This window comes from Carassius auratus, chromosome 3 (genome assembly GCF_003368295.1).
Source record: "Carassius auratus strain Wakin chromosome 3, ASM336829v1, whole genome shotgun sequence".
Taxonomy (NCBI): domain Eukaryota; kingdom Metazoa; phylum Chordata; class Actinopteri; order Cypriniformes; family Cyprinidae; genus Carassius; species Carassius auratus.
Genome location: NC_039245.1, coordinates 25,185,485 through 25,205,710, shown reverse-complemented (window position 1 = coordinate 25,205,710; position 20,226 = coordinate 25,185,485). Strand labels below are relative to the sequence as shown.

The following is a 20,226-nucleotide window of genomic DNA, read 5'->3' as shown; positions in this document are numbered from 1 at the left end:
GAGAGCAACACTCTCTGATGGTTCCCTCTCTAAAGGGCTTGAGATGATGTGATGATCTGCTATGTAAAGAGATCAAATTAGCATGAGCTTGTGGCCAAACTTCAGAGATACTCAACTTTGCCATTCAGAGAGAGTACAGTGACTGTTATGTCTACACTAAACCACCTGTGTAACGGAGGCCACCTTAAGAGATGCACTAGCGACTGACTCCAGTGGGTACAGTCTTTAGCCTACTTCTTAGTGCGTCCGCCTCCCATGCAGGAGACCTGGGTTCAACACCCACTCGGAACAAGAACAAGGTGTGGCAGTGAGGAACCGGGAGGACCCACATTGGTGCCATGACCCGGATGAGAGTGAGGTTTATGGGGGTGAGTGTAACGAAGGCCAGCAAGTAGGTGATGTGCAGATAAACCTCACTTCCCTGATCTCAAGAGACACACCAGCTAGTAGCTGTAGTCTTAAGCCTCCTTGTTAGTATGTCCACCTCCCATGGGTCTCCCTCCCGAAGACCTTGGTTCAAGACCCACTGGGGACAAGAAAGAGGTGTGATGGTGAGGACCCGGAAGAGAGGGGTTACATCTGCGTAGATAGCATGTTTGGATATTATGAAGAATTTTGGGGTATAAAAGCTTACTAGACAGTATTTTTAAGAACCACTAAAGATACATGAAGTACCTATACATCTGATGCCCAGAAATACTTTTTAGGTAGCCAGCTGATTTGGTTTTGAGCCTCGGTCTTTGTCTGTCACTGCTCTGCAGCTCCTGCAACAACACACAGCTTCGTCTCAAGGTCACTGTCAGCGTGTCCCCTGCTTCAGGGTAGAAAGGTTAATCTGTAGTTAAGGTGGAGCCAAAATAGGACAGAGCAGGGGTGCAGTACAGAGATATGAGACGGAAAGAAAAGATGTGTGAAAGAGAGAGAGATTTCGGTAGCCTGAGTGACACTGCGACCACTTCACATCATCAATTAACCGAGCTGAAGTGGCACAGAACAGGAGTGAGCGCAAAGTTGCGTGCCTCACAGGGAGAAATAAATGACTGTGCCCTTATTGAGCGCAGCAAGGCATATAGCATTTCAGGCCAGTAATGTCATTGTGCCTTTGTACCAGCGTTATTGATGAAGTCTGTCTCAAAGAAAATAATCCCTCAGCACGCCACCATTTGAGACTTCTCATTCCGTCTGAAAGATCAATGTAAGCGATCTTCGGGACAGAAAATGCACTGGGAGAACGAAACACAGCGAGCGTGAGTGTGGGCTGGGGGTGTGGAGAGCATGGCCACAGTGGAGCGCTGCAGCAGAGAGAGGGTGAGATTAAAGCAGATCGCTGCTTCACTGGAGCGCAGCACTGAGAGACAGGAGCGCAGCGGTCTCACCTGCCGCAAAACCTCCCTCTCTGTACATCTGCTGCACCTCACCCCTTTACTCGACTAATGCCTTCTCCTGTACATGCAGACCTGCTGAAGAATATCAATCAGCCTCGCGCCCCAATTTATAGCAGCTCTTTCTTTTAAATGTAGAGTCGCAATTCCCCAGATACTATGTGCCTGGTTATATTGCCACGTACAGGCTTGTTCCTTGTTGAGAATTTAGAGATGTTGTGTGCCATCAGCAGTTGGCTTTATGTTTCTTTAGTCCGCCACAAAGCAGCTTAAAGCCCATTGTGCTGGCGCAAACATGCACCTCAATCTTATTTAGGTTTTATTCAGGTATTAGGGCTCTTGGAGAGAAGCTTTAGCCCTGATTTACCTGTGAACAAAAACACACACACCACACGTCTTTCGCTTAGTTTCACATACTCTAATGCGCAGGCAAAAATCGATCACAGGAAGAGGACTCTCACCATCTCATACCCCGCACCCTCTCTAAACAGCTCTTATTTCAGACCCCTGAGGTGTGATGCCTTGGGTACCGCTGGCACAGATGAAATGGGCAGCAGGCACCTCATTGCAGGGAGGGCAGGTTTGCTTTTTCACTCCCCTTAGCGTCGCCATGCCAACGGTGACAGGTTTCAGCATTTAAAGGGCACGCTTTGCAGCCTCCTAATAGAGGAAGCAGCAAAATAACTCAACGTATTCTGGGGGGAAAGCATTGAGTGCAATTCTAAGCTAATTGGAGGATTTGTGTCTTCTGCGCAAGTCTTTCAAAAGTACCTCCCGCTTCCGTAGTCAGATGCAGTCATTATCACACTGTTGATATTACGACTCATGATTTTTGAATGATGAGGTTGTCAGTGAAAAGGCAATTATGTGGAACATCGCCACATCTGAGAAGATCTTGCGTAATCCTTTTATCACATAAGATCTATAGGCAGTCATACCTTTTTTCAGTGACTACTGACACAAATAGGTTAGTAAACTCTTTTAAAAATGTGTAAGTAATTAAAGGTTTTATCTCACAACTCTTGCTTTTTTTCTCTGAATTGTGTTTATATATGGCTTTATAACACAGAATTCTGAGTTTATCTTGCAATTTTGATTTTATAACTCAAGTTTATATCATGCAATTTTGTGAGATAAAAGCAAATGTGTACCATATGGTGTAGATCAAAATGCTTACTGCAAAGATAAATTATTGAAAACTGTACATGGGACATTTTAACTAAATTGGAAAAGTCATGACACTGATTCATTTGTAATTAAAAACTATAATAGTGTACTTTTTATGAACCTCTCATTTTGTCTTGTAATAGATATGCTTATTTACAAGGTAAATTGGTGAGGAAACCAAAAACACTTGAAATACTGTGAATAAGAAGAGAATGTTCTAGACATTCCAGGGGTCTGCTGCGGACAATGCCTTTAATCCTTTATTTTCCAGAGAACGCCGTTTCTTCTGTATGGTTCTGTTCTTTAAAAGGTCAGCAAAAAGCCGCGATGATGTCAATCAAAATGACATCTCCGAAGGATAGGCCTCATGCCTGGCCAAGACAGACACTCCAGTGGAAAGCCTCCGATCTGATTAGCATCTTTCAGTCCACTGTGAACCATTCAAAGCAATATGAGCCATCTCTAGAAAACCGACACTCTTATATAATAATATTTGTTACCCCCCAATTGTCCCTTGAACATATTTGTCTATGGATTCAGGTTGTAAAGTATGATTTTACTAAATTAATGCATCTGACTTGTGTATGCTTTTCTTGCAGGAAGCAGATTAAATTTGTTCCTCAAATTCAGTTCATGTCCTTAACGGACTGCACTGAAATTGAATCGACCCCCTACCCTGACCTTCACTCCCGCCTCCTTTCCTTCTTCATTGGCATCTTCTTTCCTGACTCAATGTTTGCTCTGGTTGAAAGCTCCTTATGTGCAGATTGCCTTTCTTGTGCCTTATGTCCCTCAATCTCATAACTAAGCTGTGTTATGAAGGATTCAGAAAATGGCAGAGAGCTGGTTTATTGGTTTATTATTTCTCAGAACAATCAGTGTGAGAGGATTCCTTCACCTTTTTTCTAATCCAGGGAATTTTTATTAATATAGATCTTGACTGCAGTGGTGGTTCATGCTTGTATGATGCCCTGGGCGACCCACCCCTTCAGCCATATATATATATATATATATATATCTACAAATGCAGAATATACACACAAATGGAATTTTTAACTTTTACACACAAACACACACACACACACACACACATAATATTGTGACATGATTGCAAAAACAAACAAAACAAAAACAATAATAATAATAATAATACAAATTTATACTTTAGCACAAAACATGCTGAAATGGTAAATTGATGTTTTAATAATGATTTGATAATGTCTAAATATAAAACTAAATGATAAACTTGGGAATGCTATACAGGGCATTGAGTAATCCACTGCTGCCATCTAGTGCCATTTATGTTATTTTAAAACCATAAATCCCCACAAAACTGCCCAAGTGCACAGTAAAAACATTAATAAGAAATATTGGCCTATTTTGTTATGTGTATATATATATATATTTTTTTTTTTTTTTTTCTCAGAGTGTCCAAAACAGATTAACTGACCCTCGCGGCAACATGATATCATCTATCTAATGTGCAAATAAGGAGTAAAACCAAGATTGTGCTTTTGTGCATTTTCTTTTTCTCCCGTGGGCACTCAGTGCCACCCCTGTCAAGATGCCACCCTTGGCAGTTTCCCATGTCACCCCCAATGCCTGACTGTGCTCCAAACAATGTGAAGACTTCATAGGCAGCATCCGAATCAAATTACAACATCTTAAGTTACTCTAATGGACATAAACAAATGTTTAGTGAAATGTATTGTTACATTTACATTTACATTTAGAGAAGTCGTGGCCTAATGGTTAGAGAGTCGTACTCCAAATTGAAAGGTTGTGAGTTCGAGTGGGGTGGGGAGAGTGCATGTACAGTTCTCTCTCCACCCTCAATCACACAACTTATGTGTCCCTGAGCAAGGCATCGAACCCCCAACTGCTCCCCGGGTGCCGCAGCATAAATGGCTGCCCACTGCTCCGTGTGTGTGCTAACAGTGTGTGTGTGTGTGTTCACTGCTCTGTGTGTGTGCACTTCGGATGGGTTAAATGCAGAGCACAAATTCTGAGTATGGGTCACCATACTTGGCTGAATGTCATGTCACTTTCACTTGTTAATAGAATGGAACTAAAAAAAAAAACTTTTCAGTACTGAATAAAAAATTTACATTTCATAAATGAAATTTCTGTCAAACTTGTCACTTACACTGTTTTGTTCATAAAAGACACAAAATAAGCCCTTATATATGTCTCACTTAAACTGTGAGCATTTGTGTTTATTTTAGATATGTTTAAGAGTCCATTGCACATCCCCTACATAATCTATAGGAAATACATAATTGAGACATGATTGCCTAACACTCAATGTGAGAGTTAGGGTGAAACCTGACTCCAGAGGTGATGTAATCAAGGAAAGGTTATTGACTGCAGTTGAGATAAACACACATGCAGACATAACAGAGCATATTCTGCTACAGTACAAATAAAAAAACAGGAACATCTTTTTTTTTTTTTTTTTTTACCTACATATCTTTTTTTAAAGTTGCCATCAATTCACACTTACTTTGTAGCACCACAGAAAGTTTGATAAATATAGCCATAGATTTTGACTCATGTTGGATATGGGCCAGTCCATAATTGTACAGTCATAGTTAGTCCTACAGTAAGAGTATTCTGCAAATTCTGCCCTCTCAGCAGACCTAGAAAACGTACTGTACCTTTTAGACCATGCTCTCAACAGATCTGTGGCTGTGTCAGCAACACAGCCACATATAAGTCTTTAATCAGCTGCAGTAGATGTCATGCAGTGTGTTCAAACAAGATGATCTAAATGCCAATGATTCCACAAAAAAACTGTATGGGAACAAATTTAGAAAGCAGGATCAGACATGTCACTTGCTCACTCTGGCCAGCTTGTACATTCCGCCACATACTGTATGCATTTTTAAAAGCCTAAAGCATAGATCCGAGTGGTCCTATTTGGGTCACTGTGTAAACAAGCAGAGCAGCTAACAAGCACAACTGAAGCAGTAGTGGATGGTGGGACCTCTTGGGAGGCTGCTATGAGGGGAGCACGTTGCTCTTGGGTCTGATGGCTTCAGACGGTGCGCTAGTGAGATGAATAATGTGCGTGTCTGATGGGACTGAGCGGCCATCCCTCGACAGGCCTACAGCTCCGGAGTGGATATAGAACAGCCTCCATCTATGCCTAAAACACACTTGCTACTTCAAACTCACTGTTGAGTGAAAAGAATATTACCAGAAAGTCACATTACCGAAACCGTAGATTGAAAACAAAAGGGACAATAATAATAGAACCCTCTCATTGCAAATGGATGATATTGAATATAATGCTGGTTTTATTTAAACATAACACTTCATGATCCAATAATAAAATGCTTTGTTTGTTTGTATACATGGCCCTTATGAACACATCGATTTTTAACCATTGTGTGTTTAATAATAATAATAATAATAATATTGCTGCACCTATCATAGGTATTTACGACACATCGCAGAACAGATGGGCTCAAATTCCTAGATTTAATAAAATACAACAATGATTGATTGAGCTGCAGTAAGGGAGAATAAGATTTTATAGTCTCATTGAGAGAGATATGATTAGATTTTATGAATGACCGAGTACGTGTATATTCTAATATGATTTGTTTTAGGGCAAATACAGCAGTGAATTCAAATTAATTGAATGAGAGAATAATCACTGATAAGAAAATGAAGCCACTAAGCACAGACTCTCTCTTTCTATTTTTCTCTCTCTCTCTCTCTTCAAAGAGCCCCTAGCCAAAGTCATGCAGTCCTTCAGAGAGCGGAGTGGTTTCCATGGCAACCAGCACTGCTACCAGCAGGAACCCCAAGAATTATCGCGCCTTGAGAGTTATAGACATCATCACAGCCAGTCCAGACAGGGCTACGAGCCACACTCTCTAGCTGCTGCAGGGATGTCAACAGCGGGAGTGGGTTCTAAAGACTGTTATGGACAGCAGACCTATCCCATCTACACCAGCACCAGTGGTACTCAGACTAAAAAAACTTATAGAGGAGCCAAAACTCCAAACCAGCATCTGCAGGCTGGCTACAGTAATCACATGGGCACTGGATACTCAGCCCAGTACATGAGTGAAGGTCACTTGCAGCAAAAATGGGATGAGTCACCTCAGATGACCCAATTTGAGCAGGATATGGTGGGACGGCTGGAGTCTGGGGTCAGTGGGTCATCCCTGTACCTAGAGCAGAATATGCTAGCTATCTCTCAAAGTCAGTGCCATCTACCTTCGCAGTCATCTGCCCCAACCTATACAAGTTCCCATCAACAGGGCCTCCCACCCAATCCAGCACCATCTCCTTTAATGTATCCACAGGGTCATCTTCATTTCCCTCAGCACTCACAACCCCTGCCTTCTTCTTCATCATCTTATTTGGAGAAATGTAATACAATGCCACATGGCTACAAAGGCTATGGTATACCACCCAATGTCCAGTATGGAAGACAACTCAGCAATCACAACAGTCTAAAGCAGAGTGGATACAGACCTCAGAATAATTATGGTTATCAGCAAACTCCATCTAGATCAGGATTTGAACAGGGTTCCATGCAAGGAATGTCTGGTACACAAGAGAACATTCAGAAATTCCAGCACTACAATCCGCCCCAGCAAAACTACTGCATAACAGATATTTCTGTAAGGTCACCAGAACAATACTATCAGACCTGCAGTCCAAGTTCTAGTCATTCACCTGCAAGGTCGGTGGGAAGATCTCCCTCATACAATTCCACACCATCCCCCTTAATGCCAAACCCTGATTCATTCCAGTATGGCCAACCACCCATCAACCCTGGTGCTTCATCATCCACAGGTTTGCAAGACCAAAATATGCTGATGCCCCCTCATACTCATTCATCACCCAGTGTGAACCACCAGTCCCAGAGCTATTCTGGTTCCATGAAAGAACGATTTTCAGAAAAGCTCTTGTCCAACCCCAGTTTGTGGAGCCTTAATGCCCTGACGTCTCAGGTTGAAAACATCTCCAACAATGTCCAGCATCTGCTGCTGTCTGAGGCCCTTATGGCTAACAAAAAGACCAGCAAACGAAATCATCCAAAAAAGGAAGAAGACTATAGAGGTCAGTTAAAGGGTATGGAAGAGTCATCTTGTCCTGATAACCAACATGGTCCTCGTCCATCTGATGCTTGCACCAGTTCCAGGTCCATGACAGCAGAACTCCAGGAGGGAGGATACTCTAGCAGCACTGAGGACCAGATGGACAGGAGCTACTACTATTTTGGGCAGGATAAAGGTCAAGCACAAACCCAGACACAGTCACGTCTCAACCTTGACGCAATGTCCACTTGCTCCTTAAACTCAGCTGATGATGTATCTGTTAGGTCAGGTGACTCAGTGCGAAGTCTTCAGAGTGTAGCGTCTGAGGATAATCTCAATTGTGACCCAAGAGTTCAAAGAGTATTGACTGGAGAAGAGCCCGACAGCTCTCTCTGTTGCATTAGAGATGAGCGTTCTCCTATTGGTGTAACAGCTCCAAGTCCTATGAAACAAGAGAGTAATTCACCACCAGACATAAAGAGTTCAGAGAGCACTCTAAAGGAGAACTTTGAGGAGTCAGCATGGACTGAGAGGATGGCTGATGAGGAGGAAACTGGACAAATTAACCTGTCTGCAGAGAATGACTGCAAAGGAAAGGTTGCAGGAAATCAAGAGAAGTGGATGGAGGATAAGAAATGTCCTTCTCTTTTTCATAAAATAAATAAAGCAGTACTAGAGGAAGGTTACTCATATGAAACAGAAGGAAATATCTACCAAGGACTGCAAAACAAATTTGATTCAGAAAAAGAAAACTCCACAGAGATGGACTGTTTTTCTGAACTTAATCAAAAAAGTAATGAAGGCACAGGAATAAAGTCAGAAAATTTCAAAACAGAGCCAAAGACCAATGCTGAATTGCTTGTGAAAACATCACCCAGCAATTCAGAAACTGATCTGTACTTGCCAGAGAAAGAAGAAAATGTAAAGAGTGAGAATTCAATAGAGAGCCTTACATACACTGAGGGACCAGTAGACACCCTTGAGGAGCAGACGTCTGTCCTCTCCCATAATTCCACTGAGGTGAGAGATGAAAAGGAGAGTCTGACAACCTCAGATGAGGTCATTAATAATAGAGCAAACCCACAAGAGTCCTTTGCAGAAGTCTGCAGTACATTTAAGGAGATAGGAAACATGCCACAAGTCGACATAGAAACTGCAGAAAGCTTTGCCCAGGACACACAATACAGAAGCAATGAAAGGAGGTCAGCCATATGTGACAATGCACCTCAGCCTTACACTGCCAAGATGGGCTTCTCAGCTCTCAATGAGAAAACAACACCTTTGGCTCAGGCTAGGGATCATCACATTGATCGTAGTGATGCAAAGGTACTGGAGCCAGACTCTCCTCAGTTGCCGGGCAAGTCAATACTGCACTCTGCACCATCTTGGGCTGACACCCCACCCTCTCCCAAGAAAGGGGATGAGGATATGGAACCAGGCATAAGCTGTCCCAGTGCAGTGACTCCCTTGGCCAAAACAGAGCTTATAGCCCCATCTACACATACAAGAATGTTTGGTAAGAAACATGCAAGGGGCAGGAGAAGACTAATGCATTCAAGTGCGGGAATCAGAAGGCAGCTAGTTGTGGAAGGAGACAGTGCTCCAACTTCTGCCCAAAATCCCAGTATGCCCTCTAGCAAAAGCACCCGTATTCTTGATCAGTTGGAAACTGCACATCAGGATATTAGCAGTCAAACACCAAAACTTGTGACAGAGAGTATACCATCCCGGATGTGCACTCGCTCCTATGGTTCACAAAGTAGCCCAAAAGTCTGCCCTCAAGAGAGAAAGAAACCAGGTCCAAAGCCTGGTCCAAAATCAAGTTCAAAACCAGGTGTGAGGCCAGGTCCAAAACCAGGTCCAAAATCAAATCTAAAACCTGGACCAAAACCTAGTCCAAAATCAATTTCAAAACCTGGTCCAAAACCAGGACCTAAACCTGATGTTATGCCCAGTGTAAAAACTGGCCCCAAAACAAGTTTAAAATGTACAGTACCCACAGAAAATGCAAAGCCTGGTCCAAAACCTACTTTAAAGCCAGGTCCTAAACCTGGTCCTAAATCAAATTCTAAACTACGCTCAAATCCTGTCGCTTTGGCAAGAGAAATACTTTTTACAATGCCAAGTCAAACCTCCACAGAGTCAAAGCCATTTGAGGGGTCAGTACCTAAAGGCCCAGGTCGACCAAGAGGAATCACCTCTAAGATTAAATCAATAAAACTAGATGAAAATGTTCAAATTACAAAAGACCATATCAAGGGCACACACTGTACACATGAACTTATTTTGCAAGACACGACCAGAGCATTCACTTTGGACACACTTGTTGGTGTTGTGGACATCACTAAGGATGAAACTGTGGGTTCCACTTCTGAATCTACTCTAGACAGCAGCTGTGTGAAGTCCTTAGCAAGAGATCAAAAGTCCATGGTACTGAGATCACGGAAACAAAAGAAAGAAAATGTGACTGAAGTTAAAGAGCAAGAGAATGGTAAATCAGCTGGGACACCTTCACCAATGTTCATACACTCACAAATACAGGATGTTACTGTGGATCAGTCATGTAAGACCGAATCTTCAAATCTTGAATTACCTGAGCAGAAGGATGTTTCTACAGACTCACTTCAACAACCAAATGAAGAGGTGGTTTGTATCAAAAGAAAATACAGTTTACCATCCACAGAAAGCAAAAAGAGAAAGAAAGGCGTTAAAGAAAGTGAAGTTAAGACACAAGAGCCTCAATCAGATACATTCACAGGAATCTGTACTGCAAAGGGAAAGCGAAAGAGAGGACAACACTTGCAAACAAAATCTATTAGGACCACTGTGACCACTGATAGCTCTCCCACTGATGACATCAGTGACATGCCTTCTGTACCTCCTCAGTGTCCCACTAAAACCAAATATTTGCCTCCTCGCAAAGGCAGGGGACTTAAATATGAGGCAATGGTTCAGAAAATCACATCTCCAGGGTCCAAAAAGCAACCTGTAAATATCCAACCAGATATTGTACCAGAAGAATCAACATTAAAACTGTTGCCACAGGTATCAGAGCAGAAAGAGACAATGGAAACCCCTGAGGTGACTCACGAGGCGGGTGAGGGTACAATAAGTACACAAGAGACCCAAAACACAGGTATTCAAACTCCAAGGAGGAGAAAGTGGGCCACTGTAGAGAGCAGCGATGCACCAGATGTAGCCCTGGAGGCTGGGAGCCTCATTATCAACACACCAAGGCTAGCCAAACAGAGAGCCATTAAGAACAACCATGAAATGCATCTGAAGCAACGTAAGAGGAGAAGAAAAGGCATTGAACCACCAGAAAACATCCCTATTGTGGAGCAACAGGAGCCTATCCAGACTGATATTTTGCCCCCACCTCCATGCTCCTTCTCTTTACCAGAAACAGCTGAACAGACACAGTATGAAGAGCCACCAACAGAATTATGCTTACCACTAATAAAACCCAAACGAGGCAGGCGGCCATCACTCAAAAACAAACAGGAGGACCTCTCAAGTCAAACAGATAACAAAGTAAAGGAGAAAAGAAAGCCTGGACCAAAAAAAAAAGTTAAGAATGTCCTCAAAGTTGTAGTGAAGAAACCTAACATAAAGACAAAATGCAGCAATGATCTCAGCCCATCAGTGAAATTGCAAAACTTGCATCCAGCAATTGGTAACGGAAAATGTTCTTTTAGACCATATGTACACATTGACAGTTCTTTGGAGCTAGCATCTCTTTGTACAATTGTCAACAGGCCTGAGGAAGAGCAGATGCTCAGCAAGGCAAGAAAAAAGAGTGCAGCTAAAATAAAAAACGTAGTCACAGTTACCAAGGCAGTATCAAACTCCTCGGTTATGCTACAAGGGCCCTTAGTTAACAAAAGCCTAATTGACAGGAGTCTTACATGCTGCCTATGTGGAAAGCCAGCAAATTTCAGAGAGCTTGGGGACTTGTGCGGCCCCTATTATCCTGAGGACTGCGTACCACGAAAAATGCTGTCATCAACACACAGGAATGATTTCAGGCAGAACAGCAACTGTGCAAATGAGACAGAGGTCAGCTGCATCACAGAACAAATGAATTCACAGAGTGCATGTGAGAAGGATGTCTATCAGGAAGGGGCAAGTGAAGGACACAGCGGCCATCCCAGGAGGGGGAAAAGGGCAGTTAGGGAACAGTTCAGAACCCGCCCCACTTTGCGGATGAGGTTCAAAAGACTGCTGCTGCTGCAGAGAAAACTAAGTGGAACTTCTCCCAATGCTGGTGAGGGGGGCAGTGGAACGGCTCTGAAGAAATTGCAGATGGAGGCTGAGGTGAAAGAGCACTGGGCTCATGAAGCTTGTGCTGTCTGGACCACAGGCATAATCCTGGTAGGAGACAAACTCTTTGGGCTGAAGGAGGCTGTTCAGAAAGCTGCACATGCAGTAAGCGTTTCATTTGTATTAAATGCACTTAATAACTTCCTGCACTGATAACTTCATGTACAAAACATGTTTCGATGTTTGAAAAACATACTCAGAAATAGCAATATACACCACACTGTATTCCACAATGCAATTGGTGGGTTTTTGTTAAATGTGAGCCAAAATCATCACAATTAAAACTACCAAAGACTTAAACTACTTCAGTCTGTGTGCACTGAATTTATTTAATACATAAGTTTCACAATTTGAGTTGAATTACTGAAATAAATGAACTTTTCCTCAACATTCTAATTTATTGAGAAGCACCTATATTATTGATTTCTATATTTAAAAAAGAACCCAATGATAATAATAAAATACATTAACAATGGGTCTGGAATTATATTAGTTATACTATATTATTTGCAAATGGTGATGGCTAGAGGGGCTGTCAGGAAAAGGGTCAGTATTTTAGAGAGTAGCTTCTCAGGCTTTCTGTCTCATCACAGAAATGCTCCAGGTGCCAAGGTGAAGGAGCTTCCATCTGCTGCAGCTGGAAGAGCTGTACACAGAGGTACCATTATGTCTGCGCCAAAGAGATGGGTAAGAGTTCTGGCACTTAGAAATGTGATATATTTACTGTCCATCTAATAACTCCACCTATGAAGCTCTGTTTAGGATCTAAGCACTGAATCCAAGCATATAGAATTACTAGATTCCTCCTACACTCACACACCAGATTTTTAACTATTAAACTACTGAAAGACCTGAGCAAAAGGTTCTGACTAACAGGTAAAAACAACCAACCACACTGTTATGATTTTTATTTGACATTTAGATATAAGTAAATCTGAGACTGGTTCAGAATATTTTTTTCTCAGAGTTACTTCACGTAATTAACCTTATTATGACAATGTTGTAGTTTACATACTACAATTCATGTGACTTGCTTTTCCTTGGACGCTTCCTGGGAACTGGTTTGACTGATAAAAACCTGTGTACTCCAAATCCCAGAAATTGCATAGAAATATAACTGGCAGATGTCGTCAGTTCTGGACAATATGCACCAGATGGTTCATGAATGCTCCATGGCGTGTCATCCAAGGCTGAGACTAGTTTCCCTCCATCATGCATTGCTCTCCGCCATTAGAAATTGACATCATATAAAGTGGTAGTTACATCATGGATTAAGTCAGAAATTAGGGCATTAGCATTTTCTAATTTCTACCTTTAATTCTTTGCCTTTCTTTCCTCTGTATCTTTTTTCCAGGCTGCACATTTCAGGAAGAGACCTTCTCCATTAGGTGTCCGAAACACAAGGTAAGCAGGTGAATTGGTTTCACACACAGCAAAGGACATCTCTGATCTAAAAGACAGTCCCATTATACCATGAACTTCAGTGTCCTTGTAACATTCTACCACCTCCCTAACAACAGCCGGGAGTGAAACTAGACAGCAGAGCACAGTTCCTCATCAGCACCATCTCTCAGGACAACAGATGAGCCCTGAGCATATCTCACCCTTATCTGTCTGCTATTGACTGGGCAGCTCTCCACTGACAGGAGAAGTTAGTGAGGGATGTTAATTAGACATTCTAGGCTCTCTCTCTCTCTCAGTCTCCTTGTCCCCCTTTAGGAGCCACTAACTTTAAAGAGCAGAAAAAAAGAAGACATTTAGAAGTGCTGCCTGATGATTATTACTCGTTGGGGAACGGCTACATTTTTCACTCAAGGTCTTGGATCTTGCCTGAAGCGGAAAGCCATCCAAAAGCTTAATTGCTCCTACTGATTTCTCAAATTCCTAAACCCTTAACATTCTGCATTATTTACTCAGCCTTCACGTCATTCCAAACTCACTGGAATCCAACGGGAACATCTTTGAAGAATCTTTGCACAGATCTTTTCCAAACAACGACTGCTCACCCCAACTGTCAAGTAACAAAAAAGACTACAGACCATAAAGAAGTCCATGTGGTTTGTCCATTATATTCAGAGCCATGACAACACAACTGGGAACCAATAACGTCAATCCAGGCTTGACAGTCTGTCAAAGTGCCATTCTGGTGACGTTGTAGAAATAGGTTGTGATTTTATGTATAGAGATTTTATAATATTGTGTGCTTGTATGATGTTTTGGCTCTTTTTGGAGCTTGGTAGAACTTTTGTTGAATGACAAATAGCTGCATGAAGATTCTTCAAAAAGTTTTCTTATGTATTCAGGTTGACCATAAGTTAAACTCATTTGATAAACCTTGTGGGGTAATGTTGGTTACTATGCACATTTTCTAGTCACTTGTTAGTAGCTGATAACCTGTGCAAATGGTGCACAACCTGTGCAAAGGTGCGGGCCAGTTCTGGTTGCAAAGGTGTTCTGAGTGTTGCTATGATGTTGTTAGATGGTTACTGGGCTCTCTAGATATGGCATGAGAATTTTTTCACAGATTTTTCACCAATGTCCAAGTCTAATACTTAGGGTTTTTTCAAATCCCTAACCTAAGCTTTATGCAGTAATATTCATAATGCTCACCTTTGCTTAGATTCACATGCTTCTTCATTCTTGTACTGTTCCATTTCGCTGGTCCACACGCCACCTACAAGTAATCTGTGAACTACAACAGAGGCAGCTCAGGGAGATAGACAGGAAAAGATGATATTCAGCAGTAGTACAGCTTCCTCTCGGAGACAGTGAGACAAAACCTGGATGGAGATCAAAACAACCCGCCCTCCCCTCTCTGGCTCTCCCCCTCCCTTCCTCGATCACCCTCCCACGACAAAGAAGAGGAGAACGAGAGAGAAAGAGACAGACAAACTGAGCGAAGAAGAAAGTTCAGAACAAGCAGGGGGATCTAAGGGCTTTGGGTCTTCGGGATGCCAATTTGCCGCTTTAATGAAACCGAGCGGTAGAGATACCACCCCCGTCCAGGTCTCCCAGGAAATCTCCTTCTTCCTCTTCATCTTCCTCTTCTCCTCTGTGCTCACACGCACTCAGTGGCGAGCTCTCTTTTAGGTTCATGTGGCTTGAGAATATGACAGCAGCAACACAGCGCTTTAGGTCAGGCTGAAGGGGGGCAGGACACGAGAATGATGTCGTTCTTTCCCCTGTGCTTGCATGAGAAAAACTCCATTTGCATTTCCTGAAGGAAACACCAGTCCTGGCCAGGCAGCAGAAGGATAAGTTTTGGGTGAATTTAGGTTTGAACTACGGTTCTGAGTGTATAAAATGCAGCTTCCACGGTACTGACTATTACATGACAAAAAAATTGATAAACATGGCGGGAAAAAAAAGAGAAAAGACCAATCATATCAGTGTGCAACTAGATGGAAGGAAAAGAACACTAATGCAAATGTTGCAATGAAGCCACTGTAATCAGATTTAGAATGTTGAACATTCTATCAATGTAAGTCAATAAGACATTCTCCATTACTACAGCTGTGATCGGAGATGGGCGATAACTATATTACTAGACTAGACAGCTCGAGCTGAACTAACTGCCTGTGTTTGTTTGGAACACCAGAACGTTTGATGAATATCAATGCAGTCCTTCCTTGCAAACACTGCAACACGACTGCGGATGCGTCGCGTGTGTGAGAGACGTGCAGACTACCCGCGATGAAGAGCACGAGGATTAGTTCAGAGATCAGAGAGAAAGCGAGGGATCGGACCCAGAGCAGAGGAGGGAAAGAGAGCGAGCGCAACAGCAAGAAAAGCTGCGGAGGAGGAGGAGAGACACATAAAACAAGAATAGCAACCGTGCCAGCGCAATTATAGGAAACGGTCCTGCAGTGTGTTTGAGAGAGCGGGCCGGCTGTAGATCCCGGCTCCACAGTGCTTTTATATCGGCGCAGCCAATTAGAGAGCGCGTGCAGTGCGTGATGCACAACCGCCCCGACATAAACATGTGCATAGTGCACCTCTGCTGCCAACACACGTGTCATGCTAAAGACTGCAGATCAGTGGCGGCTCCAGACAATTTTGATTGGGGGGGCAATGGGGGGGTCCTGGTCTTTTCAAGCGGGGTCTCATGAAAACCAACAAAAAATACAGTGGACATGGCTAATAACTGCATATTTCTGCTACTAAACAACAAAAACACCTTTGCAATGTAAACAAATGACAGGCTACATTTGTTATTCATATCCTTCACACTGCACTTTCATGTCAGGTATATTATGCATTATTATTGACATTGATATTTTTACATTTATTTCCAGATAGATATTATTGAGTTTACAGGCTAAAGTGGTCTTGCTGTTGTAAACACTGTTGCTTTTGTAGAAAAAAATATTTGCATCACATTTAAAATATAATTTTATTTTAATTCATTTCTGAATTGTTTTTATTTTTATAATGATAATTCAGAGAATGAGAAAATCTGAATAAGCCTTACCAGTGTTGTGATAATTATTTTTACGTGTTAAAAATAAATAAGTACTGTAATATAATAAAAGTTTATTCAAATAACATAAAAAAGACCAGACCCCTCGATGTCTGTGAAACTTTTCTCCCTCAAACAGCACGCTAATGTTACTTCTACACTACAGGCTACACACAGCAATATAAACAACGTATCTGCATGTTCTCACATCACATCGTTCTTGTAAAATAATAATAAGTAAATAAACACCAAAATCACTTCGCTGAGAATGAAACACCACTTACCAGCTGCCACGATGTTGAAAATATCCTCTAGCAATTAAAAAATGCGCGTGCAGCATGAGGAATCTTCCCGGTTGGATGAGGTCGTAGTCAGGTGAACGGTCATCATGTTGGTCATTTTATTTACGGCTAAATTATTATTAAGAAATTGTACTAATATTATGATTGGGCGTGGGCAGGCATTCACAAAAGTTTATGTTATTACAAACATGACAAAAGGGCACTTAAGGGGCAAAGGAGCAGGTGCTCAAGTGAACCGGTTCTTTCGGACAATTCGATCAAATAAACCAGCTGAAAAAAAAAATGGTTCACCGGTTCTTTTGCGCTCGATGTAATGCCGTCATTGGCGATGATTGCCCTTCATTCAAGCCTTTGGTTTACCCGCGCTTATAACATTAGCAAAGAATCAGAATCAATCACCAAAAGAATCAGTTCGGTTCAGATGCGCTCTGTGTCAGTCTGCTTCACACTGAATCACGCATGCGCAGTTATAATCAGCTCATCGGTTCTCGAATCGGACGCGTCCGACAGAAACGGTTCTCGGTTCAGTGTATGAATAAATGTCGAAATAATTATTATTTATTATTGTTCTGCGTAGTTTGAAGAGAAACATCTTTGGATCTTTATCCCGAATATATATATTTTTTAATCAGGAAGAGGCTGGGGGGTCAAATGGGGGGTCAAGGCATTTTTTGGCATGGTCTTGAGACCCCCCAAGACCCCCCCTGGCGCCGCCGGTGCTGCAGATATGTATTACTGTAGAAGTAATCATTTATTTATAATATATGTCAATAGTAAAAACAAATACAAATATTTTAATGTTAAATATTGTGTCAATTTTGTTAATTCAGCACATTTGTGTACATCACATTTTTGTCCTTGCCAAACTGATTATCTGCACATTTTTGGTTAATATCTTGCTTCAAATCAAATGTGAGTACATAAATAAATGAAATTAAATGAAATACTTCATTTTATGGCAAGAAAATGAACTGGATAGAAATAAAGAGCTGAATTAGCCATGGCAGCTGTACATGAGTAATGAAATTTTCATGAAGAATTATGACATTTTAAAAATAATGTTGAGGATGTTTCTTTCTTTCATTTTTTTTTAAGATATATTGTTTTCAAGTAAGACAAATCAACTAAGAATTCATTAATCCATTGCTATTTGTGATGTTGTTTTGGCTTGAAGATGTATATGACCCAGTAATATTTCAGAAAGCTCCAGAATTATTTCTCCACTCTTACACATTTCAAATGGCTCTGTTTTTCAGGCAATGTAACATCCCAACACATGGTGAATGTCACTCATGCAGTAGAACAAGGACATGTCTGCCTGTGTGCTAGCTGCAAGTCGCTGTGGACACCTGAAACACCGAGAACAACAGGAGCTTCAGTCGAAGCACAAAGATACTGTAGCAATACCGACCCAAGATCAGATCATCTCTGAATCCATTCAACCAGGCCTAAACACAAGACCCTTCATCACCAGACGCTTGAAAAGGGAAAGACGCTTTTGTTCTGAATCCGAATGTGCCATTCTTCCATGCTTTTCCGTGTTCTGGAGCGGATGCTATCTGTCAGGGACACCTGGTGGCAGATTTGGCCTGCTGCCCCGAGCACTGGCTGGCACTGACGCATTTCCGCTGAGGAAGGGCAATTGAAATATGAAGATGTCATGCAACATGCACTCACTGGATGTATTTCAATTTACACTTAATGTTACAAAGAAAAAAAAAAAAAAATGAAATTGTACATGGTGTGCTTTACAGGTATAAATATTCTGATATCATGGAGAGAAAAAAAAGAACATATAAATGCATTATTTTAATATATTGCTACTCCAAGATGTAGGCTTATTTTCATGTGCATTTGAAGACAAAACAGCACCACTGAGATGTCCAACTGTGCATCTGGATGACTAAAATATCTTACGTTCATGTTATGTGTATCAGCTGCTCAGCATTTAGGCTTAATTCACCTAAAAAAAAAAGAAAAAGAAAATTCTGTCATCATTTACTCACCCTCATGTCGTTTCCAAACCTGCATGGGTTTCTTTCTTCTGCGAAACAAACACAACGGCGCTCTAATTTTAGACATTTTCTTAAATGTCAGTCTGTATATCACATGACTTTTAAGTATTTATGGTGCATTTTTGTCATTTTTGAGCTTGACCGCTCCAGGCCCCGTTGACTTTCAATGCATGGAAAAGGGCAGCTTTGACATTCTTCTAAATAACTCAAATGCACAAAGGTGTGAAACGACATCCGAACGAGTAAATAATGTCAACGGTGTATTTTTTGGTGTTGAACTGTAAGCTTACGAAAGCCTCGGCAAAGTGAAACGATCTATACCACAAACCGATTTTACATTTCTGTTCATGTTATTTGTGAAACGACGCAGAAGACAAGGTGAAATGAGAATTGATAGTCATTGAATCAGATGTACATGTGACTTACAGAATAAAACCATCACTTCACTGCAGTATAACAGGTAAGAGATGACCGAACATCACATAATTATTTGATTCCTGATTCCAAGTAATTGTGTATATAAGTATTTGACGCTGTTTAAATGTAAGATGTGATGTACTATTATAATTGTGTATAGTATTTCTTAGAGATGTTTATTTTCTATAAAACGAATATGTTATTGCTTACAAAAGTTATTAAAACGACGAATCAAAATGACGTTTTCTTTGCAATTGTATTTGTTTACAGCTCATACTGCGATGCTGGTTGTTTTTGTATATGTAATACTGCCTTGAAATATAATAGATGTGTGAACATGAACATCTGTCTTTGGAATTGAGATGAAAATCACGTTTTGTTTTCTTTCTACGCATCTTTTTGGGCGTTCAACACAATTCAGTGCTGTTATCCTTAAAGATGTCTCTGTACGTCTCACAGCCTGTGCTCCGAAATTACATCTGGAGGCATACGAGAAACAGATCTACGCCTGCTTGCTTTCTTAACACCTGTATTTACTCTGTCGGGTGCTTCTGTTGGTTTAGAAACCATTCTGTTTCAGGGCGAAGAGTCTTGCACAAATGTTCAGCCCGTCTGGGCTCAAAGGAATATAAAAACAAGTGAAAAATTGCATTGGCACAAATGCACTTATAACGAAGTCTGTGGAAATTATGTTCAAATGCACAGCTCTGCAACAAAAAAAAAACTAAAACGGGAGACTGGAGCTTTTATACACAGATAGTGTAAATATATCAACTGTTACTTATATAAAACACTCTTATCCTGGGAACACAGTTCAAGATTTTGGCTAAAATCTGTGAGAGGTTTAATGTGGTGTCATGGGTCTTGTTCGTCAAAGCTGCATTTATCTGATACGTGAAATTTTATAACAGTTTCAAATAACTGTTTTCTATTTAAATAGCTTTTAAAGGGACAGTTCACCCAAAAAATGAAAACAAGGTCATCGTTTCCTCAACCTTGTGTTGTTGTAATGTCGTATGCCCTTCTTCTTTCCTCTTCAGACGACAAAAAGAGGTCACTCAGACTCAAGCCAGGAAAAGCACACAAGTTGTGGAAAAAAAA

At 41.3% G+C, this 20,226-nt stretch overlaps 1 protein-coding gene across 1 annotated transcript in view; it reads left to right on the top strand.

The window, feature by feature from the left end:
* Positions 1-20,176, top strand: part of LOC113052341 (retinoic acid-induced protein 1-like) — a 52,565-nt gene extending 32,389 nt beyond the window's left edge. Inside the window, exons 2-5 of the mRNA XM_026216799.1 lie at positions 6,282-12,037; positions 12,526-12,619; positions 13,287-13,336; positions 17,950-20,176. Of these exons, the coding sequence (XP_026072584.1) occupies positions 6,299-12,037; positions 12,526-12,619; positions 13,287-13,336; positions 17,950-17,958 (5,892 nt within the window). The 5' untranslated portion in view covers positions 6,282-6,298 and the 3' untranslated portion in view covers positions 17,959-20,176. The remainder of the gene's footprint in view (positions 1-6,281; positions 12,038-12,525; positions 12,620-13,286; positions 13,337-17,949) is intronic.
* Positions 20,177-20,226: the final 50 nt, after the last annotated feature.